Source organism: Arvicanthis niloticus, chromosome 2 (assembly GCF_011762505.2).
Source record: "Arvicanthis niloticus isolate mArvNil1 chromosome 2, mArvNil1.pat.X, whole genome shotgun sequence".
In the NCBI taxonomy this organism is placed as follows: domain Eukaryota; kingdom Metazoa; phylum Chordata; class Mammalia; order Rodentia; family Muridae; genus Arvicanthis; species Arvicanthis niloticus.
The window spans coordinates 130,856,590-130,881,373 of record NC_047659.1 but is presented as its reverse complement, the minus strand read 5'-3'; the positions used below and the strand labels follow the sequence as shown (position 1 = coordinate 130,881,373).

Sequence of the window (24,784 nt, the reverse complement as noted above, 5' to 3'; positions counted from 1 at the left end):
ATAATTCCAGATGAGGTCCTAAAATTTGTCAACAGAGACAAGAACGTTGGACTCAGCATTTTAACTGTCCCACGTTAGGAAGACAGAGAGTACTTTCCATAGGCTATTCACTGGATATGGCTGTGGGGACAAAGGAGATGTAGTAACCATGACCGTATCTATTAAACCTGACGTTATGATAAAGACAGCCTTATGGACCAAGAATTTTAATTGCAATATGCATTATGTGGACAAACTGTTATAATAAAAGAACATCCAAATTATAGTGACCCATGTAGAGAGGGCATATTCAGACTAGCCTGACAATACATTTGTTAGTGATTTTCATAAGTACACAAGTCTCAGCCAAATGTAAAGACATAAGAATAGTAAGTGAAAACATAGAGGAATGTTCTAAAATGTTGTGAACGGCACTAGTCCCTGTTCAGGCGCCAAAAATGTTGCGGCCCGAGCAAAATGTTGAGGCCTGGGCTGCCCCGAGTTTGGTGGCCACTGTATCCCGGTCTAAGCTGCCGCTCCGCGGGTCGGGGTTCAGCAAGAGAGAGAGTGAGGACAAATGCGAAGAATGGAGACCAGACAGACTGCGTTTCAGTCCTGTTTATTCTTCAGTCTCTCTTCCTAGTCCATGTCCCAAGTCTTGAGTTCCTCATTCCTAGTTCCTAGTCCCTAGTGCCTCCAAGTTCCAAGTTACTTCTTCCAAGTTCTCTTCCAAGTGCCTGCTACCTAATGCCTAATCCCTACTCCAAGTTGTACTCCAAGTTGTACTCTCTGAAGTGTCTCTCTTTTCTGTGTCTCCCTAATGTCTGATTCTCTGATCTGTTCTGTCTCTGCCTTTTATATGTCTCATTTCTAAGCCATGCCTCTAAGTCACACCTATAATCATGCCCTTAGATCTTGTCTCTAACTCTTATCTCTACACTTCTAAGTTACACACCTTTAATCTCACACACCCAAGGTATCTAAACCAAGATTATCGGAGTGTGCTCAGTTGTTGTAGGCTATTGTAATCCAAGTCTCATGTCAGGGTATATGGCTCAAGATGGCTGCAAAGCTGATAGCCGCTTTCTGCTAAAAGTCGGCCCCCAACAGTTCTAGAGAGAGAGATCAACAAGTGATGTCATGTGCAAGTAGAAAGTGACTTGAATGAGAGGTACCATAAGTAAGTTAACATATAAAACATAGGCGGGCACACAATGGGAGTTGGGCCTGGAGTTGTAGCAACTACATGTCCAGGAATGGGTTAATAGTTCACACACTAAGAAATTTGGATTTTATTTCAGGGGTCATGGGAACTATAGAGGAAGCAGAAATTTTTAAAGTAGATTTTTACTTGAAATTTTCTATCAAAGAAGAGTTACTAGAGACAAGTAAGGAACCAGGGCAATCATTCTTTAGAAAGATGGGACTTCATGGCCCAAACCTGGAGGCTGGATCCAGAACCCATCTCTCTTTCTCTCTCTCTCTCTCTCTCTCTCTCTCTCTCTCTCTCTCTCTCTCTCTCTCCCTCTCCCTCTCCCTCTCCCTCTCCCTCTCCCTCCCCCTCCCTCCCTCCCTCCCCCTCCCTCCCTCTCCCTCCCTCCCTCTCCCCCTCTCCTCTCTCCCCCTCTCCCCCTCTCCCCCTCTCCCCCTCTCCTCTCTCCCCCTCTCCCCCTCTCCCCCTCTTCCCCCTCCCCGTCTCCCCCTCTCCCCCTCTCCCCCTCTCCCCGTCTCCCCCTCTACCCATCTCCCCCCTCCCCCTCTCCCCCCTCCCCCTCTCCCCCTCTCCCCCTCCCTTTCCCGCTCCCTCTCCCTCTCTCATCTTTCTGTCTTTCTCTCTCTCTCTCTCTTTCACACACACACACACACACACTGAATGTAAAGCTATAAAGTCAACTTGTTCTCTTTGATGTGGGAACATGAGTCTCTCAATATCCATCCTTTAAGTTCTACTTCTTGAAGTAATCCATAAATTGTCCTTCACTGTGAGTCAAATGCCTGGATTCATATTCTACCATTTTCATAAATATGTAGGTGACCAACAGCAAGCCATTCCTTGCCTCTGGGTTTCATTTCTGTCCTTAAGCATTGAGAACAAATAGGTTAGTCAGAATGATCCAATACCCCATTTGTAGCTAATATTTTGAGAGTTAAAATAAGAACCTATTGGCTAGACTAATTAGGTGTTTCCCACGGAAGTCTCTGCAGCTCCTTCCCCCATTGTTCTATCACAGGATCTAGTTGATTAACCATAGTTCAAAGAACTCAAGAAGGACTAAGGCAAATTAACTTCACCTGCCATGCATATCCAGTTCTCTGCTGAGATTTTTTAATCTTGGCTTCAGGTTAGAATTACCTGGGAAATAAAATTTCAAAGCACCAGTGCACTGGCCATATTTCAGACCAATTAAAACAAAATGTACTATGGTGGGACCAGAGATCAGTGTTCAACAAGCTTTCTAGTTGATTAAAATATACTTCAAAAATGACTAGTCACCAGCCTCAAGAAAGCCTTAGAGTTTCCAGTGTGGGCCGTATCTGTGTCCACAGACCATCACTATGCTTGCTTTATTGTCTAGCACTCAAATCTGCATGTGATAGAACACAGCTACTGTCAATCAAAGACCGTGATACAGTCATGAACTACAAGCCTCTTCTTCCTCATTCTCCTAACCCTTGCCAAGATGATTCCACTTTTTCTCTTTAAGAATAAACAAAAGACTCCACAGTCTGTCCGAAAATATGAACAGCCATTAGCTAGAGAGCAGGGTTGTCTCTGTGCCATGTAACCAGGTGAACGAAAGGGTAGCAGGTTTGGGGAAGATGAGGGAGAACAGGAAGAGGTGACTTTGTGATACAAGGAAGAGAAGCATGTTAATCTACATCCAACCCGGACAGCCTGTCACTGTAATGAATGGAATGAGCCCAGTAGGGCGACCAGAAGGTGTCTGGTTATCACAGCTCCATTAAGACTATTTAAGGGAACAAGGAACAGCTGTGTGGAATATGAAGCTGTCTAATGAAGAGCAAACATGTGTTCATTTTCCAGCTCTGGCTGGATGCACCATGTGCACAGCTTTTGAGGAGAGAGGCCATCTTGCTTAGTCATCTGTGGGTGATGTCAGACAGGCAGCCTCCTAATGGAGCATAACCGTGGCAGTGGAAGTTTCCTGAGGATGGAAAGAGTACACCCTAGACTGGTAACAGATTAACAGGACATCTTGTTCCTGGGGGGGACCTTGGACCAGTTCCTTGATTTATAGATGAGAGAGGTTCTGGGGACAAGCATGAGGGATTAGTGGCAGATGCTCAAGTCATAAATGGGGAAACATGGTCATTCTTCTACTCTGCAAAATCATAATGACCCAAATGGAAGAGCCAGGCTCCCACCTGTTCATCTCACTCTCCTGGCAGGGTTAAAACAGGAAGAAAATGAGCCAGATCCTGGAAGTGGCCAAAGACATTGAAGCCATATAGTGGCAAAGATGGAGAAAGCTCATGCTGGTTGATGATGTAAACTCAGTCTCTTTAGTCTATTTTTATCATTCAACTTATAGTAATGTTCATAACATAGCTGACAGCATTTGTTTGTTTGATTCAGAAACCCTCCCAACTGACTGCTTGATTCCTGTAGGATTCTGTAGAAAAGTTCTGAAACCAAAAATCAAGACCTGAATAATCTTAGAAAGATTCTTTCCTGAGTGAATCCTAGCTCCATCTTCTGTGAAATGTTTGGTTGTTTTTGCAGTGATTTTTAAGTCTGATAGTATATGGCCTTTTCTAATCACTCATCTGGTCAGAAGCACAAACTGAATACCAATGGTGTGCTTTGTGCTATTTCAAACACTGGAGATAGCTAACCAGAAGGAATGAAGACCCCATATTAACAAAGCCCATGACTTCACCACAGAAGAGAATTCCATAGCTTAACTCCAGTTAAAATGCTTCAGAGCAGTGGTCCTCAAGTTTCCTAATGTGCGGTGGTGACCCCCAACTGTAACATTATTTTTGTTGCTACTTAATAACTGTAATCTTGCTACTATTATGAATTATAATATAAATATCCTATATGGGATCCCCCCAAAAGAGTTGTGACCTACAGTTTGAGAACCACTGCTTTCTTGGCACATGGATGTAAGCAGGGTAGGAAGGAGGCAGGTGGTTATTATGGACATTGTTACTACTTTATTTGGGCTTCTTACATATTTCTAAGATAAATAAGAAGTGTCACAAAAGATGACATTAAGCTGAAACAAAGTAGACTATGGAATAAACTATGTAGACTCTGTGTGTGTGTGTGTGTGTGTGTGTGTGTGTGTGTGTGTGTACTGTGCCTGTGCCTGTGGAGGCCAGAAGAGGGCATCCGATCCTCTGGAACTAGAGTAGTCAATGGTTGAGAGTTAATGGTTGAGACTTAAGTACTGGAAACTGCACTTGCGTCCTCTGGAAGAACAGTACTTACTTCTCACCCCTGAGCTGTTACTCTGTCCTCACTACCAGAATAAACAAGGTTACAATCATCGTCTCCCACAATTCATCCCTTCTAACCCTGATGTTTAGGAAAGAGTTGTTGGCCCAGAAATGACCTCCTAATGGAGATAATGGGCTTGGGGATGGACAGAGAGGACATCTTCCAGCTTGGAGCTGGAAGGATAAGGTGACTATAGTACAAGCTTTTCCACTGGGATTGAAAATAAGGACAAAGACTCATGCTTTTCCCCCTCAAGCATCTGAAAAGTAACATACAAATTTGAAATATTTAATTGTACTAGGAAGTACTGGAAAAATATAAGCAATTAACAATAGTTATATTCAAAATGCAAATCAAAACCAAAATGATCTATTAGCCCACCCCAGTTAGAATTACTGTTATCAAATGGCAAGAAACAGAGTGGGGGTGGAGAGATATCTTGGCAGTTAACACCACTTACTGATCTTGCAGAGCACCTGAGATCAATTCCCTACAACCACATAATCTCCAGTTCCAGAGCATCTGATGTTCTCTTCTGACCTTTGAGGATATGATACACATACATGTAGGCAAAACATTTATATGCATAAATATGGGGAACTCATATATTGCTGGTGGACATGTGATAAGCACAGCCATTATGAAAAACAGTATAGAGGATCTTTAAATAGCTAGAAATGTACTACCATATAATACAATGGTTCTACATTGAGTTATACATCAAAGGAATTTAAATCAGTATATAGAACAGACATCTTCACTCACAATAGCTAAGATATGGAATCAGCCTAGGGGGTTCATTGGCAGATAAATGATAAAAAAAAATGTGGTATGCATACTCAATGAAATATTCATCCATATAAACGAGACTGTCATTTTCAGTAATATGCCTGAACAGGAGACTATTATGTGAAGTGAAATAAGTCAGGCCTAGAAAGACAGATAGCATATGGTCTCACCTAAATGTAGAAACTAAAATTCTGGTTTTAAGAAAGCAGAGACCAGAGCATTGGTTACTAGAACCTGGGAAGGGTTTGGAGGACAGAAGGATGGAGAAAGGATGGTTTGTGGGTATTTGGGCACAGTTGGAAAGGAAGAGCAGTTTTAAAATCTACAGTAGTGTGACTGTTTTGACAACAGTTGATTGTATATTTCAGAATAGCTACTGAAGGTTTTGAATATTCCCAACACAAAGAAATGACATCTGTCTGAGGTGACAGGTATGCTAATTTCCCAATCTGATCATTATGCATTGTATAGATGTATTGAACTGTCAGTGGATACTCCATAGATATACATAATTAGGATGTGTCAATTAAACATAAGAATAATTTTTTAAAAGAATAGCTTGCCTCAAGAAAAAGATACTGTCTTACAGAAAGAAAGCAATGCAGAAAGAGCTTCACCTGTGTGGGCGGTCCTTCATGATGTGTGGTGCATCAGCCTTTAACCCTTTTTTTTTTTTTTTTTTTTTTTTTTTTTTTTTTTTGGTTTTTTGAGACAGGGTTTCTCTGTGTAGCCCTGGATGTCCTGGAACTCACTCTGTAGACCAGGCTGGCCTCGAACTCAGAAATCCACCTGCCTCTTCCTCCCAAGTGTTGGGATTAAAGGTGTGCGCCACCACCGCCCGGCCAGCCTTTAACTCTTGAGGCTGAGTCTCCCCCCAGGGCAGTTGCTCTTTGCACCTACTTCTCCATGCTGCCTACAACAGTTCTCAAGCTTTAATGTATGTCAGAAGCAGCTAGAGTTAAGAAAGAACACGGAGGCATAGGGTCACTGATGTCAGATAGCGCTATTCTGTCAACTGGGGACATGGTATGGTTGAGGGGACAGTTTTTATTGTAGATACTAGAGAAAGTAAAACCAGAGAAACCGGAAGAGTCTGGAGCAGGGAGAGAAAGTAGAAAACTGAACATGGCCAGCAGATTGGATCAGGCCATAAGAGGAACAGAGGCAGGAGAGGGGAGGGGGAGAGAAAGAGAGAGGGACAGAGAGGGCCAAGAGAGGAAGACAGAAAAAGAGAGAGAGAACTTGTAGCTGAAATGGCAGAATTATATGGGAAATGAGAAGCTGCAGGAAGTAATGCCATGAGCTGGAGAAGTTTAGGATAGGGGCTGGGTGAGAAGAGCCAGGATGCCAGCATGGACTCTTCAACAGGTGTCTGTGATGCTGGGAGAGCCTGGAGACCAGCAGGCACTTTGGTATGCTAACAGGCATTGCAGGTAGCCCTGTGTCTGGGTTCTTTTGAACCTGAGAGCTCTGGGGCTCCTAAGTAGCCACTTCCTTGGGAAATCTGGATGCCTACCAAAGTTTGAAAGCCACTGTCATAACAATTGTCATCTGAAAGAAATCTGTGGGGTTTTTTAATTTTGGGGTGTGTGTGTGTGTGTGTGTGTGTGTGTGTCTTTGTCTGTGCATGCATCCATGCATGTGTGTGCATGTCTAAGTACACACATTTTGTGCAGGTTTGTGTGCATGTGTTTGCAAGCCGATGGAAACCAGGGGTTAGCCTCTTGGGTGATATTCCTCAGTATGTATTTCCACCTTCTTTCTTGAGACAGAGTTTCTCACTAGTCTGGAACTTAGTAATTTCATTCATCATCAGACCATCAAGCCCCAGAAATCCATTTGTTTCTGTGTGCCCAGCACTGAAAATATAAGCTTACCATTGCCAACTTTTTTTTTTTACATGGGTTCTGAGGGTTGAACTTGGGTCCTCTTGTTTGAGCAGTAAGCACCCTACCAATTTAGCTATCTCCCTAGCCCATGTCCTTTTATGTAACTTGAAGATCAGATCCCACTGGATAACCCAGGCTGGCTTCGAACTCTCAATCCTCCTTGCCTGAATCTCATACATGAAGGCTGTAATTGGGCCTTTAAAGAATGTTTTACTCTACACACAGATACACACTCAACCATTCTGACTTGATCCAAGCTCCCATGACAGATGAATACCTGCATCTTTGCAACAATCTGATTTCCTACTTAGCTTCACCAGCAGAATTCATAAATTACTGTCTATTTAGTGACATGGTATGCAATAATATTTGTTCTCCTGATGCCATTCTGAGTAGCCATCATTAGTCATCCTCTCCTGCCTTCTCCATCCACATTTATAATCCCTAAGGCATATGCTTTTCAGCCACAGACTGGGTAGCATTTGTTAAAAGTTCAGCCTTTGCCAAGGCCACCACTAATTCACACAGAACCTCAGAGAGAAACAACAGAAGGTGTAACTGCCTCCAAATACTTAATTGTCACCTTCAAAGAATGTTCAGAGTACCGAAATATAGAAAACCACACTGTCACAAACACAGTCTTCCTTAGAACTAGTGCTCCTGTGTTGTCCCCCACCTGCACAGCTGTCCATAGTGGCCCCTATTATCTCATAAGCTCCCTCAGACTTCAGTAGATCAAGTATTAAATGAGTCTGTGGATGGACTGAGAGTAGAATTTAGACTCCCAATAGATAACGGAATTCTCCACTACCTGAAGCCTATATCTTACCTAAAATTCAAATCACCCCAGCTTCCTAGAGATGCCTCCATTTTAAAAACTGAAGACCTGTATCCCCCAAATCCTTTTGATTTGATAAAACTTGAGACAGGTGTTTTTAGGAGTCCCCACCTTTATTCTTATACCAATAACTCAGATGTTTTTGTGGGAGGCACACAGTAAGAAACACAGAGAGAAAGCTACAAAGCCCTAACATCAACCTTTGTATGAAGGAGGATGTAAATAGTCTGTAACCACCTTATGCCTCAGGCATTGGTCCAGATGTTGTGCGCATTGCCTCAGGTAATTACTAATTGTCACAAAGCTCTGGGAAACATGCTTCTTCATTTTTCATATTCAATAATTTATATTTTCATTTTGAGAATGTCCATGCTGTGTTTTAACCAATGCATAGAAGGGTGTACGCACCAATGGTACCCGGATCCCTAAGAAGGAAGTAACAAAACTGCTCATCCTGCTCCTGTAGACTCTACCCCACCCCTCCTCTAACACGAAGGGTGTATTATTGCCTTAGCTTCCAGAAATGTCATTGAGTATTAGATGGGAAAATGACAATGACTTCCGATGAAAATATTCAGGCACCGTAGTCAGCTTGCCTTTCTGCCTTTCCCCCATTCACGTGCATAGTTAGTATGCTCAAAGCAGTTCTTGACAAGAAAGGCGAATGACAGCCCCCACTAAAATGGTTCCTTCCTTGGTGAGGACTCTGGAAGTTTCCTTCTATAGAAAACAGTGGGAACAGGGAGAAATCCTGATGGGCTGAACTGGTTATGAAGGAGGCAGGCTCTTGGCTGTGCCCTGAAGCATCATCCAGGAACTGGCTGATCAGCAATCCTGGGGCCTGGTTTTGCTGCACCTCGGGGCATTTCACATCCAATTATCTCCTGGGATACAGGCAAGCCAAGGGAAATAAAGGATGGGCTCAGTGCTGACAGAAGCCGCCGGGTTAGTGGGGCTGTGAATAAATGAAGTGGACTGGAGCACCTCAGCATAGGACTGGAAGGGGGCTCCTCTCCAAAACGGTGTTCTGAGGTCTCACTATTTGGGGCTTGGGTCCAAAGAAGAATTAAAAGCATTATAAAGGGACCTGTCTGCTAGTTGGACTAATCCAACTGGTAGAAGGAAAAAAACTAGCCAAGCAATCATTAGGGATAATTCTTGCTTCTAAGAGGGACTTCAAACACCAAGCAAGGAAACAGAGGCAGGTCACTCAGACTTATGGACTAAGTCATTGTGACAGGGCCTAAGAAGGAATGGTCTGTGATCATGTGGTCTGAGCCTCCCACTGACGCTGTGGCTTAGCAGGTGAGGCAAGAGAAGAGCACCTAGAGTGGGCACCAATAATCATTTCATCATAAAATCCATCAGGCCTGTCAACAGATGTGAAGGGGAGGCTCCAGTGACAAGTGCTTTCTGCTTGTATCACCATGTGACAATGGCTATGCTTCCTTCCAAAGCATTCCTATTGTCTGAGTAAAACTCACATTCTGCCTGTGATCTGTAGGACCTTCATCAAGCCACACCTATGTGCCACTGATCCACAGGTTGTATACCTCTTGTTATTTGTGTTCTGGAGAACCTCCCTCAAGTTCTAGAATACTGACTATAAGCTCATTCCACCCCAGGGCCTTTGCACTTGCTCTTCCCTTAGCCTGGAATACTCCACCTAGCTCCTGCCATGGCTGACATATGCCTATCATTTAGTTTGAGATCAAATATGTCATCCAAAGACTAGCAGTAGCATAACACTGTGTTAAGGAAGTTGGGATTATTGAATAGTTCAGGTGCTGTGTGTGAGTTTTCCTAGGGACATATGAACAAATTTATTAATCCTAGGTAGATAACTGACAACAGACCAAAGAAATGATAATGGCAAGTCTAGCTTAGTGAACCAATAAGTTTACTGAAGTTGCTTATGGAAGTATAAGTGAAAGTTTACATACAGGAACATGTATGACCCAAAGGCAACTGTATCATAAAAAAAAAAGAAGCCCACATTGTAGGGTTCAGACTCACAAAAGCTCCATTCCTAGTTTTCCCCTTAGGAGTTATAGCCAGCTTGGCTGGTTAGAGAATCTTCTCTCTCCAGCATCCATTACTGGTTATATAACTTTGGAGAATTCTCTAAGTTTCAGAAACTTCTTAAGACTTGTGAGATGTTTACTCCTGGAGCCTTGTAAAGTTTACTTCCCGAGCCTTAAAGATCATCCTTTCGACTTTGAGTGTTTCAATTTGGAAGAAATCACTATGCAGCATGGAGAGGGTTGGGTTTCTCAGGAAAAGGATGTCAGAGAGGGCTCAAGAATGTAGGCTGTGCTCAGTGAAATTAGAGATGCTTTTAAGCAAGCTCCAGATTGGGTGCTAGATGTGGTGTTATTGGACAGTTTGATGCATCTTAACTGAGAGAAGAATGTAGCTGGCAGAAAGGCAGTGGGCATGCCTGTCAGCTGGGATTGAGCGATGGTTAGCCATTTTCTTTGTGGTCATGAACAATGCTCATATTTTTGTCTGTGTTTAGATGTGACTGAAGAAAGGCCTTGCAATTGTCCCTTCCCATCAGGACATCCAGAAGAGCTCTTGTCTCACACTGGTTTCTGTGAAATCTTTTATGCTCATCAGAAGAGCCCTGGGGCTCAGCTGTGAGTGCCAGGCCAGCTTGCCAGTATCAAGGTCTGCTTTTCTCCTTCTTAAATGCTACCTTTTCAAACAATTCTGCCCAAACCTCTCTATTTGAATTGTTCTTTATCTATGGTTACTGTCTCCCTATGCACCCTGCTCGTTGCCTTCAAAGCACACATTACAAACAGTAATCACTTATTTTGTCTGCATGGCATCTGCCTCTCCCGACAGTGAACTTGGTTCATGAAATAGCATCATTTGCATCTAGTGCCATCATCTCTAGAACCTGATATAGAACCTAGCCTCAGATGCCCACAGAGGAAGGAGGTGCATGCAGGAGAAATGCAGTCTCCCATGTTGCCGAGCAACTACTTTCCTGCCTCCAGACCTCACTTCCTGAGGTTATACAATAATCTTGTTTTTTTTTTTTTTTTTTTCTCTCAAAAGACCTTTTCAAATCTGACTTTTGAGGATGTTGTGAATACCCAAGGCTCAGCTCTCCAGGGACAAGGACATCCTCAAACACATCTTTTGAACAAAAATTAAGCGACTGCCTTGGGAAAGGAACACTGGGGAAGAGTAGGGAATAGTTCTACACTCAGAGGGGAGTGCGGAAAGTAGGGCTTCACACTTTAAGGAGAAAGAACAAGAAAAGAGAGCGGGAGATTGATAATAGAGGAGTATAACGAGGTGGCAATTTTGGTTTCAAAAGAATGTGATTAGCTCCTAATGACTGCCACCATTCCCTGGTCAATCTACTGTAACTAGCCACTAATGTAAAAATAATGCCCCTGGCTCCTTCACTTTGAAGACTGAGATGAGTCTCCCTTTCATGCTTTTACCCCTCAGATTTGTTTTCTTGAAGAGATTATCTTTATTAGACTGCAGCTACCTAAGAAGGGAAACATATGGGTGATCAAAGTCTGCCAATTAGGAGCCATTACCACCTCTCCTCTCCAGTGGCTCTATTAGGCACACCTTCTGTATTTGTCAACACCATCACACACAGACATGCACATGCACACTTGTGCACGTGCGTGCGCGCACGCACACACATACACACACACACACACAAACGCATACACTATGCCTGGTCTCCTTATGCCTTGCTAAGTGGAGACAAAAGTTCAGAGGTCCAGGGTCTGTAGCGGGTACTTGCATGTATTTCCCATGAGTAAGTAGCCCTCAATCATTATAATTGTTATGTTGGGCATCCCTGGGATATGTTTGGCTTAGCTTGTCCCCAAGACCATGGCTTTAAAGTTAAACAGTTGTTAGTATGGACCTTCACTGGATCTTTGCAATGCTGCGATACAGAGGGTTCATGCTTATTTTGTTGAGCCCTAGGGGGCAGGCCAAGGTAAAGCCCAGGGCCAGAGTAAATAGAAATCCAGCCAGTGATGCTGCTCAAAAGACAGGCAAGAAACTGTGGGACAGAAAGCTGTCCATCACTGAGGGTGTCCCAGCAACTGATACTATGAATCACCTGATCCGCTAGCTGCCTGAAGGCCACTGTGGGCAGGGCAATTCTCAAGGTCACCAATGGCTCTGCAATTCCCAGATCTTGCCGTCCACAGGCACAGAAGTCACTGTGTTCATTTGTCATGTTGTTCATTCCAAACTTGTCATCCTAACAATGTTAAGTACAGTCTCAGCAGCGCGCCCTGGAAACAGAATTAGAAAGGAGATGTTTTTGATCCTTTTCCTGAAGAAGCCTGTGGCCAAGTTGGAAGGCAGACTTTTAGTTTGTTAGATGTAGAGGCCAAGTGAAATTATCTAGAAGTGACTGACTCTATCTGAGGACACAAAAAGGAAGGTCGAGCAGAAAGACTACACAAAGAAGCTTGGACTAGATCTCGAAGATACTTCAAGATTTTACAGGAGTGGACAAGAACTTCAAGTTGAAAGAATATGTAGAACATCTCATGGATTTAAAGAACTTTGTACATGGCAAGAAGCAAGGCTGAAAGGCCATTTGGGGTGAAGTCATAAAGAGCCAGTTAATGAAACCATTTGGAATTTATCCTGAAGATAATGGAAAGAGAAGTGATTAGGCCCTGATCCCATTTTATAATAATCACTCTGATTACAATGGAGGGTCAATGGAAGGAACAAAACCAAAGTCAGGGAACCAAAGAGGAGACTCATGGGAAATTGTCTCTGCAGGTACATTTACCATTTTCACAAGAAGTCCCATGGGAGCTTTAATCATTGTCTGTGTCCACAGTTTATCACAGAGTGACCTAGCTAGTCTGGACCAACACCTTGCCCTAAGGGTTTGAACCCACACCCAAGCCATGATAGCATGCAGTCATAAAGAGAACTTAAGCTTAGCTGTAACCTAAATTCTGGCAGATAGCAGATACTAAACATATTTTCTTGTAAAATCCATAGTGTGCCCCACCACCATGTTGAAATGAACAGTGAACTTGTATCACAGAGATATCACAGGAAAACCTACTGCCCCAAAGAGCAATCCACATATCATGAAAGACAATGCTGTCATTCATTAAGACCCTGGCACACCTGGCATTACAGCATTACACCTGGCAGGCAGACTGGCAGATATGGGGCTACCTGGTCAGGAGGTAGGATGGACTTGGAAGCTGATTTAGGCTCAGGAACAAGGAACATCTGTGATCTAAAGATAGCCCAAGCCAAAGGATGAATGGTTACAGGGATGCTTGGTACCCAGAGGACAATATCTGCCTTGTTTCCCCTCTAAGAACCCCACCTAAGGGTGTGATAAACACAAAGAACAGCATTCGGAGCCATTTATAGCTGAAAAGATACCTTAGAGCTCAATTGGAGTGTGCAGCTTTGCACAGGAAGCCCAGGCCAAGGCCCCTCACCTGTGCCTTTCAGTTTCTACAGGAAGATGACAAACACCGGTTCTACATAACCTCCCACTGTGTGAATGAAGCCCATGATCATGCTAAAAAAAATGTCAGCAAACCATAGACACAAGTTAAACCCATATTTACAAAGACCTATGCTTATGAATAAACATTTCCTGGAGCACAGCCATGTCTGTGCATTCGCCTATGGCTGCGGCTACTCTACAACCAGAGAGCCGGGTGTGATTATAGGCTATAATCAAATACGTATATAGATTTTCACGGATCCATCTTGCAAGTTACCCTTGCTATTAGAAGACCCACAAAAGTTGGTGCAACACATGTGGGACTTGAAGCAGGAAAGGTCCCACTGTGCATTGATACTGCTTTTTCATACCCAGTGGGCCTGCCTGCCTCTGAGACCATGATCTGCTGAATAACTGAACTTCGGCTAATTTGTGAGGGCTAATTACACCTAGTAAGGATAGACGGGTACGGCTATGGCTGATGTGTTAGATGGATGAATGTCTTCTCCTCAGCCGTGTAGATCAGAACGTGCAAATTCAGTGTCCTAAGTAATACAAAGACCATGGGCAGGACATTCATCCTGTCCTCCTGTGGGGAAGGATAGAGACCCTCATCAAAACAGGGCTTGTTCTGCATGCGGCTGTAGGCTTGGTAAAGCTATTTCCACTTTCTATAAATGTTCATTTCTCTCTCATCCATGAGGGGACTGGCTACATATTCCCTTTTGTTCTAGATCACTTGGGAGGGGTGTTCACCTGGCTGTCAGTTACATTGTTGCCTCCCTCTTAAACTGGTAGATAACTTCTATTTCCTGTCTCTCTTTAAGCTTTAAAGCTCAGTATCAAACTTCCTGATCAACCACTCAGCTTTGATGTCTTCCAGGCATCTTGAAGTTGGGTGCCATTATCATTTCTGCTAATCTCAATGTATTAAAAAGACACAGTACCCCCCGATGAGCACTCTCCTAAGTGCATCACATATCCAAAACTCAATGCTTTATTCCCACGCAATCCATCATGCTTCTCCCACAGACTTCTCCATTTACTTCAGTAAACGACATTCCTCTGGTTCCTCAAACCATCGCCCTAGTGATCAGCCTTTACTCTTTTCTCTTACACAGTTCCTGTCTACAGTACATGTGTTAGTGCCCTGTACAATTCCACACATTCCTGGTTCTCATGCATGCCCACCTGATGGTTTCCTCTGGTAAGCATCTATGTTTTGTTATCTGAGGGTTTCCTCAAGACCAAAGATTATCCACACTACCTGCGGACCATGGCAGAAACTTGAGGGCTTTCTAACATCAATTCTCCAATAGTAATCGGAGGGAAACCCTGGATAAGCATTCCATCTCTCTTCCAACTCTTTTCCCGCTTCTGAAACAAGAGCCCTGAACATGAGATGTGCTTGTAAATTAAGCCTCAGTTTTGCTCAGTGGTACAGTGGCATTCTGCCCTGTCTGCTTCATTCTCCTGATGGTCTGCTACCCCCATTCACCCAATCATACTCTTGATTGCCTCCAAACCCAGCCACTTATACTCAAAACCTTCTTTCTGCTTCTGAGGCAACCTAAGTCAGAAACACTCAACTGAACAACCACCAAATAATTGCTTTTCTCATAACCATTACCTCTACCTGCTCCAACAGTCCAAACACCATCATGACATATGATAACAGTAAATTCATAACCACTCATTCTGCTTCTTCTGGCCTTGGGAGAGCCTGCATTCCATATAGAAACATTATAGCATATGAGATGACCTCCTTGTTCAGAGTGCTCCAATGGTGTCCCAGCACCTAAGAACAACGTTCTGTATTAACCAGCAACTTCAATGCTTGGGGGTCATCTGGATTCTCAGATCCTTTCTGAAAGTTTTCAGCCCCCTGTTCCTCCCTTGCTCTCATCTGTGACCAAGGTCATCTGGTTGCTCACAGACCTTGGCAGCTTCTCCTTTTGCCTAGAAAGCACTTCCTACTTTTCTCAGTGAAACCGGCTTCTTCGCCCTAACAAGGAATGAATTTGGATGTGAGTTTTTCACAGGAAACCTCCAAAACTGTAAGAAATGTCAATCCTCACTGCAATCCATTTATCCTGCTTAATTTCTTTATATCTTCATTATCTAATATTGGATTTGCTTTGTCCTTTGCTACATTGAATACTCTCAAGTTCTTGGCTGATACTATGCACTAATACCTAGAAAAGTATCTAAAACACATTAGGTGATCAATGGCTATCTATTGAGTATGTGAACGAACGAACGAATGAATGAATAAATGAATGGCTCCCTACTGAACTAGACTTTAAGCTCATGATATCCATGGAATATAACAATATTTGAGCCAATGAGCAAACAAGGTAAGAGAATGGGAGGCACCATCCCAGGACACATGGCCCTTTATACTGAGATTCTTACTTCCTGTTGTTGGTTCATCTACACTTGAGGAGAGTTGCCATCTTAGGCTATGCTAACCACTCTGTGTTTGCATTGTAGGCCTTACCAGAGGGACAGACAGCTTCGTGGGACACAGCCAAGGAAGATGAAAACCGCAATAAGAATCGATATGGGAACATCATATCTTGTAGGTATCCTTCTGAGACATTCTGTTTGTTAGATTTTTGAGAAACATGGGAGAAAATAAGGTTCTCTTTCCTTGGGATTTGATATAAAATAACTCTTCTGTTTCCAGCTTTGGGTTGGTAGATTATTACAATGATCTCCGGAAGGGATGATGAGTCCCAAATACAATCAGTAACAATCCTCAGGGCGGAGAGAAGGGGGAGAGGGATGGAGGGACTGCCACAAAACTCTTACTCACCGATAACACATCTAGCACTTCCAGATGATGATATAGACAGCTTGCAAAGCAGTGCACACTTAAGAGAGAGCAGAGTTACCCCAGACAAAGTATTGAGTGGTGATCTGATAAGAGTTGCCCACTTCAGCCTTCCTGTGATCTAGTGTAGCCCAACCCAGGCCTTTGACATCTAGCCCACCGAGTGAGACACATTTCTTAAGATCTCAGAGTACTCCAGTTTGGGCAAAGAAGGGGGAAAGTGGGGAATCCTAAGAGACAAGTTATTTCTAGCACACTTCAAAGTTTTGTCTTAACCGTCTAGACATCACCATAGAAAAAAAGCTGGAGAAAGAATAAGACACGGGCAGATTGTAAAGGAAGAAAGAGGCAGAAGTTTTCGCTTAGCTGTTTCCTGTGCTGATTTAGGAATGGGCTCTGAATAGTGGAACTAATCAGAAAACATTTATAATTTCTCTCTTGCTTGCAGACAGCAAAAAAAAATTTTTTTGCAAGTGAAGTGGCGGAAAGAGATATACAGATAGTCAGCGAACACATATTAAGACATGTGGGTCTCTGCTGAACACTTCCTGTCCTAGGCACTGGGAAACGCCTTTGTTCTGGGACAGGTGGCTATTCACTAGGATTGGTGCCCACCACCCTCTGCTTCTGTGCATTTTCCAATGTCCTTGTCAGGTTGTGAGCTCACATAGGGTCCACTGTCTAAAATAGGTTTCCAATGCCCTGTTCCTAGGGATATTGCACAGATGTGTAAAGGTGCCTAAAGAATAAGGAAGGGAACCTGACTCATTGATGACAGAAAGACTCAGTCCAGGGGACAGAAGCAAATATGTATGAGAGATACATCAAAGATAAAAGCCTGCTCAGTCCTCCCATGGCTCCGTCACCACCTCTCCCCTGGATCTTGCTTAGCCTCTTCCTGTCCCCTCTATATCCAAGTGACCCAAACTTTCTACCTGTCTGATCCCTGACAGGACCCATGAAGATCTTCACTGCATGACTTAGATGATGTCATTTTCCTATTGAAAGCTTTTCAGATGTTCGCTTTCGCTCTTGAGTTCTCCTCCTTGCAAGGCCTTTTCCAGACCGTTCATGTGGGCCCAGCACATCATAGGCTCCTCTATAAGCACACTGGTTGTCACACAGCTCATGAAGCTTCCATGCCCTTCTATACTTCAAGGTCACCTTGACACATTCCATTCTGTCCATCAGAGTACCCTTCCCTTCTCTCTTTGACTTACTAATACCTACTTCTCTCTCTCTCAGCTATGATCACTCTCTAGGAGAATTTCTCTGACACTAAGCATGTAGACAACCCCCCATTTTTCAGCCTAGAGCTCCATGTCTTCTGTTCACCTTGACCTTTGGCATCCTTGTACCTTGAGAGGTGTTTAGCTGATCCTGCTTGCTTGCCTCCCAGAGCTGCTTCACAGCAGCAGAACCACGGCCACCTTGCATTTCTATTTCCCCAAAGCTTCTGCATGACTGATGTCTAAAAATAGGAACTGAATAGAGGAGGATCCTGTAGGGCATCCTGTTGGGTTGCTCTCTGCTATGTCTTCAAACTGATAGTAAACATCTTGGAAGGACAACTGAATGAGGCTGGATCAAGCCAACACTGGAATGATAAGTCCCAAGACAGAAGACCAGAGTGAATACAGGACCTAGGAAGGAAAGAAGGACACACCATTCCTGCTGAAGGCTCCAGTTGAGAGTCAAGAGTGCAGAAAGTGGCATGACTGAAATTGAACGCCATTGCTAGGGTGACTTCCCAGGACCTATAACCATATCACTTGCTCTATAGAAGCATCAATGGTAGAATGGGTACCAGAGGCAGAACTATGTTAACAGAGGTCAGGTTCCCAGGGCCACTATTCTAGGAAGCTGCAATCTAGCTGTGGATACTGTATGTGAGCTCCTTTTTGAAGTATGTGCTCCACATACCTCATGGTTCCACCCTGCCCTGTCTACATCTCTTTGACTAAAGACCTTATCCAAAGTCGGGGAAGGATGTTATGCCCAATCCCAGGAGAGACAGCAAATATGAAGAACCCACATGCTGGGAGAAACCTCAGTCCTGAAACTCCAAGTTCCTCATCAGTCCATTGGAGGGCCTCTTCCACATCTCTTTTTAGATTTCCCCTGAGATCACACTGCAGTTGTTCACAGAAACAGTGAGCTTTACAGCAGTTTTCTGGGATGCCTTCCCCCCTGCCCCCAGTCTTTCAGTGTTAGCCTTTCCACCTACAGACATGTTTTGCTTTAGAATTCTTGTCTTATATCCATCCATAGAGGAAAAAAAATAGAGATGGAGAAAATTTAGGAGTCTTGGTAGTATCCCGTTGGTGATTTAAAATGAACCCTAATCCCTTTTCTAATCGAGGTTTAGTAGCTGTAGCACATTAGGTCTGTATAAACCCAGCAGAGAGTCAGCCAAGGTAACCTGTGGATCCTAAGAGCGACACAAGACATAAAGGGGAACCCTGGGGTGGGGGATGGATGCATCCTGGGTTTTAATGAAACAGGTTAGAGAGAAACAGCCCAGGGGCCTGGAAATTGTCCCTGCCCTTATATCTGTCCCTCCCAAAGGCTAGCCTGCCCAGCCTTGATACACAGAAATATTCTTGGCACAAGAAGAAAACTAGCTGTGATTAGCATCTTAAGGGACCCAGGTTCCCAAAAGGCCAGAGTGGAGGCTCCAGGTCCAGGCCACCAAACACAGAAAAGATCAAAGGGAGAAAGGAGGAGGGCAGGGGCTGCCATCAAACAACAGTGAAAGAGAAACCTTGGTAAAAAGCTCTTTCTTCCCAATGACCCTATTTAGAATGTAGTGATGGAGATTGGCCTTCCCAGGGAGTAGAAATGGAAGGGAAGTAAACAGAGGAAATGGCTGAGTGAAATGAGAACAAAGAGCCCTTTGCTTTCAGGTAGCTCCAGGGCAGAGACCTTGAGCAAGAAGAAATTTCAATAGCAAAGCATTCCTCTCTCACTCCAGCCCCATGTAGACTGGCAGGAAGGAGATGAATATAGAAAAGGAAGGTCTGCAGAGCCCATAAAATGGCACCATCCTGTAATCAGTCAGGATCCCAGCAGGAAATAGATGGGACCCCCAGATAACATCCTTTAAGGAGAAGTAATGATGTAATCCTTCACAAAACGGGTAGTCTAGAACCCACCAAGGATTCTGGAGGGAGAAATCACCAGGACCTGGAGACAGAGGCTACCTGAGCCACAAGCATGTCTTCTGGAGGCAACTCCAACAGAGGGAACTGAGGAATAAATTCCCTGACCCTGCTCTCTTGCCTCCACCTACTCTATGCCTTTGCATCTGCTAGCTGAATCCAACTAGATGCCAGAGAGAGGTCAGGGCCAGCACAGTGGCCCTCAAGCTGTGGTCCCTGGTCAGGAGTAGCAACATCGCTTTGGAGCTCATTGGAATTGCTAATGAGGTACCTCCCTGAACCTCCAGCATCATAAGGCGTGGGGACAGCACCCAGCAGTCTTATTGAAGTTCTCTAGTGATACTTTGAGAATCTCCTATGATCCTCAGAGACCAGCCTCCTAGACCATAGAGCCAGGCAGAGAAGGTAAAACATGAATGTTCACACCCATTTGCTGAGGCTATTCCCTCAGCCTTAGGGAAAATCTTAGAAAAGTTGCTGGGTTCTGGTATATTGAAGTCTTGAACAGGAGGTCAGTAAGAGAAACAAGTTGTAGTCTGTGTTCTCTCAGTTAACTTCTAGTGACCTGTATAGTAGGTCCCCTTCATTTCTCTGACCTGTTCCTCACCTATAAGGTTGGATTCCGGGGGTGGGGGCATAATAAAAATGAATGAAAATGAAATCTAAATCCGACATGGCCTTTGAAGTCACAGATTTTTAATGTAGAGCAGGCTAGCCTCTGAGTTTACAGGACAGGCCATATGGCCCAAAGATCGAGCGATGTCCAAGGTCACACAGTTACACAATGAGTCTATAGGACTGCCATGACCTGAGCTCTGATATATCACATGCCAGGATGCCACATACTTCTTGCCAAGGGATATCCCCTGTATGAAGCCACACCTATGCTTTCCAGGAGTATAAATTGCCAAGGGCCCAACTTCAATACAGATAATCCCCATAGAATGGTGTTCTTTTCCTGAGGGGGCAAGGGTCACAATATTCAGAGAAGACTCTCCTTCCAAGAAGAGCTCAACTTCAGAACAAGCCTGGAGGCCCTCTCATAGAGCAGGATTCTCTAAAGCTTCCTGGAAAAAGAGCTAGGATGATATAATGGGTCCCTGGTTCACAGCTCCTAACTCTCAGCCTTTACTCTGCTTTGTTCTTTCTGAGGGTGGCCCTTGGTGGGTTCTACTAGCTTTTCCTAGTACAGAAATCATTGGTATCTTGCCATATCCCCTAGATTTCCCTGTTGTCCATGCCCCTAATTTTACCACCAGCATCTGTCTTTCTCTGAGGATGTGTTCTAGCCACTGGACCCTCACTCTCTGTAGGACAGACCACAGTGCCAAGGAATTAAATATCCTCAGGAGTTGCCTTCAGCTGATGGCTGGTACAAGTGGGTGTCTAAGAATCCCAGCTTCCCCTCTCTGAGATTCGCATTTCCTGTCTTCTCCCAGAGCTTTGCAAGGGGGTGAGGGAGAGCTAAGTCCTGTTTGTCCAGTTCTGGGTGATATTCTCTTGCTAGGTTCCTTTCTTCCTGGTATTTCCTGGGAGACCCTCCCAAATCCCTAACTTAACTCAACTCTTCCACTCTGGTTCTGCTTCCTAAGTTCCTCCAGAAAGGCTTTCTGGTAGGACACTGCCTGGTAACATGCTAAGGATGTAAGGAGATGCAGCTGAAGCAACACTGTCCTCTGTCCTCTCTGGGTACTCTTCCCTTCTGTACTTCCCCTTCCCCAGGGTTCTGCAGTGGGAGCTGCCCAACTTCAGCTAGCAGCTAGCATGGATCTGTCAAGACCGGGAGATACACAGAATGTATGTGTGTCCTCCTTGTGTGGTGCCCAAGCTGTACCTTCTGTGTCTCAATAAGGGTAATTCAATCAAGATTGAATGGTTAGACCTTTAGCTTCAATGAGGTACCCAGGCAGTCCCTGTGGAATTACCTGCCTCCTCCCTACCCACTCACACAAGATGATAGCATTAACATTTCCAATACTTCTAGGAAATGGTTTTTCAGCTCCACAATTCATTGTAATGAGTCAAATCTCTTTTCTCTGAAAAATTGCACCTGTTTTTTTATACTCTTTGTAGTGCCCAGAAGACAGGAGGGAAGATTATAAAGTATGCAAATGATATTCTCTCCCAGCCCCACCTCTCTGAAGTGATTTTCTCTTGAAGTGGATGTGACTTGTGATGGCTGATTTACTGAGATGTGTCTGATGACAGAGAAAGGGAAAGGGAGCTGGGAGCTGGCTTTTAGTTAGCGTTGTGCCAAGGAGCAAACTGAACCTTCTCCTCGGTAGTAGGTGTGAAACGACAAGATGTGAACAGGGGACCAGTGTTGGGGACTGAGATGTTGATGGGAAGCAAGGGATAGAGGGATGTGCAGGCAGTAGGTCTTGGTAGCCAGTTAAGTTCACTACACGAAGAAGCTGTCAGCCTCATACTGTGTCTTGAGTGACAGAACTCCATGGAGCATTGAGTTACTCATCCATGAAGTATGGTGTACTATATACATCTGAGTTACTTTCTTTTAATCAAATGGCACAATGGCCACGCAGCTTCCAGAATCATTCATGAAACACCTTCCTCCCTGCATGTAGATAAATCTCTATCCCTAAACATCTGGCACTGAGGGGTCTTTGGCCCAGTTCCAGGAAGGTCTCCTGGTCTTCTCACAGAGAGGTGAGCATTGAGGACAAGCCTGTGCTGGGTGACCAAACATTGAGATTTGCATGCTATTTTTAGAGTGTACACCACCATCATGTGACAAACTTGCTAAGACATACCATGCCAGGTCTCACTTGTAGTTTCTAATTCAGAAAATCTGGATCAGGGTTCAATGACCTGTTTTTCTAAGGATCACACTTGGAGATCCATTGTTCTACACTAATAATAAAGCCAATTTTATATATTTGTGTTGAATCTTATAGAAAGTCAGATGTTGTATTTGGTTTCATTTCATCGGGGCTACAAGTCTGCAGGAAAATATGGGTTTAAGGTTATAGTTGAATAAATCAAGGTTCAAGAAATGTTATGACCTAAGCTGAGTGATATGATGATATAGTTGGAGAGTGGGAGTCTCAGATTTGCTTTCACAACTCAGCCAATCCTTTAGCTCTCTTCTGATAAAGACAAAAACAGTCTGTCAGTCTTGGGGGCAGATGAGGCTTGGACTGCAGGTATAATGAGGGTTCAGCCATGAGGAGAGGAAGAATTTGATCCTGATGCACTGCCTTAGATGAGTGTGTGCCTTAGCACATATAAAGGGTCTGTGACCAGAACAAACACAGTAAATTTGAGCATCTTAAGGGCCAGGTTATCAGAGTAGTGTGTGGAGAGGAAAGAATGACATGACAGTAGGTTTCCAGGAAATCTGAGCATGTGTGGTTTTGTGGGGTATAATAAGAGTCTTTGTTAGTGATGTACTCTAGCTGATTCATGCCAGTGAACAAAAGTAAACATGATTTCAACATAATTTTAGTGTATCTGTAGTTTGAAATTGGTGATAGTGGGAAATATTTACACCCCAGAAATCAATTAGTCATGATATATCACAATGTTTTCCCTTGGGGAGTTTATAAAACATCTATCAGCATACCATTGGTCCATATTCTAAAGCAATAAAGAAACAGATAGATTGAAGGCAGGGGGTGATGTCCTCCTACCCCTGCAGCTGTCTTCATGGGACATCTCCAAGTCCTTCATATCCCCTTTACCATCTACCAATGGTTATTTCTTTCCTGCTCCCCACCTCCTCAGGGAACCTGGGGGATCCAGGCTTCTGCACCTCCATCTCCCCTCACAGTTGGGGAGCTTCTCCTCCACATGACTCTTCAGAACTCTTTGTCTTGACTCTCAAACACTGCATGCTAAATTAGCTGTTTTTCAAGCTTGCAAAATGTAGATAGGGTATAATGAGCATTCTGGGCTGCTTGTAAATTACCTTGTATCAGCTCCTTCCCATCGTTGGCTGCCCCATCTTTCTCTATGTGCATGTGAGTAAACAGAATTTTTATCTTTCTAATTACATAAAGGTAGAAGAAGAAAGGGACACAGAATAATATTAGCATTTCCCAGAACAGATAAATAAACCATGAGGCTGCTGCCACTCTTTGCATTGCCTTTCTGGTAGACCTGGTTCTGAATTGTGTCCTCTAAGGAATGCATACATCACTCTTGTCCTCTACAGATAAACAGATTTGTCTTTGGACAGATGGACAGATGGGGAAACATCAGCTTTCTAGGTTGTCTCTACTGTCACCCCATCATGTACCTCATATGCAGCCCCAAACCTCCATCTACTGAGCCCCTGCTGTATACCTGCTGTATACCTGCTGTATACCTGCTGTATGCCCGGCACTATCCTTTATTTCTTTAGTAGCCATTTTTAGCTTTGTAGAGAGTCGAAGTGGCAGGCACGAAACTGTGTACCTCTTACATACTGTTTCCCCTTTCATCAACACTTCACATTAGTATAAAACATCGGTTGCAGTTGATGGAACAATATTGGTCCATTCTTTTTCGTTCAAGTTCATAATTTATATTAGGGCTTGCTTTATATGTTGTTCAATTCCCTAAAATGCATATATTCCAATTATAGTATTTTATAGAATAATTTCCTTTCCCTAAACATACCTCTTGCTCAACCGATTTAAACTTCCTTCCTCCTCTTCTAAGCCTCTGCCAAGGACTAAGGTTTTTATAGACTCCATGGTGTGGTTTGGTTTGGTTTGGTTTGGTTTGGTTTGGTTTGGTTTGGTTTGGTTTGGTTTAGTTTAGTTTAGTTTGGTTTCCCCCTATTTTGGAGTATTATTATTTTGGAGTACAGTTAGAACCATATGTAGAATCAACATTCAATGTAGCCTTTAGTTTGGCTTCTAACACTTAACAATATGGGTTTAGGTCTCTTCCATGTCTCTTATAACATTTCTTTTTATCACTGAATAATATTCCAGTGTGTAGCTATATCACCCTTTATCCAGTTTTCTTACTGAGGTTATGTTTGTTGTTTCCATGTTTTTACAGTCATGACTAAATTTGCAGTACTCATTTGTGTAGAACTTTTAATGTAGACATAAGATTGCAGTACATTGTTATATAAATACCAAAGAATTTAATTACTGGATCCCATGGTGAATGGATTCTTAATCTTGCATGAAATGGTCCTACTATGTGTGTTTCACCAGCAATGAATGGGGGAGCATTCCTGATACAAGCATTGGCAAGTATTTGGTGGTGTTGTGGTATTTTGCCACTGTTGTATATGTAATATTTCACTGTTTAAATTGGCAATTCCCTAAATCCTTGAGTCTTCGTGCTTGAATGTGACACTCTGCTCTAATCTGACTTTCTTCTCT

General features: G+C 43.6%; 1 protein-coding gene across 12 annotated transcripts in view; it reads left to right on the top strand.

Moving 5' to 3' along the window:
* Window positions 1-24,784, top strand: part of Ptprt (protein tyrosine phosphatase receptor type T) — a 1,076,931-nt gene that overhangs the window by 994,237 nt on the left and 57,910 nt on the right. For all 12 annotated transcript variants that reach the window (XM_076930177.1, XM_076930174.1, XM_034495571.2 and 9 more), the window contains one exon: window positions 15,939-16,026. In XM_076930177.1, coding sequence (XP_076786292.1) covers window positions 15,939-16,026 — 88 coding nt within the window. The remainder of the gene's footprint in view (window positions 1-15,938; window positions 16,027-24,784) is intronic.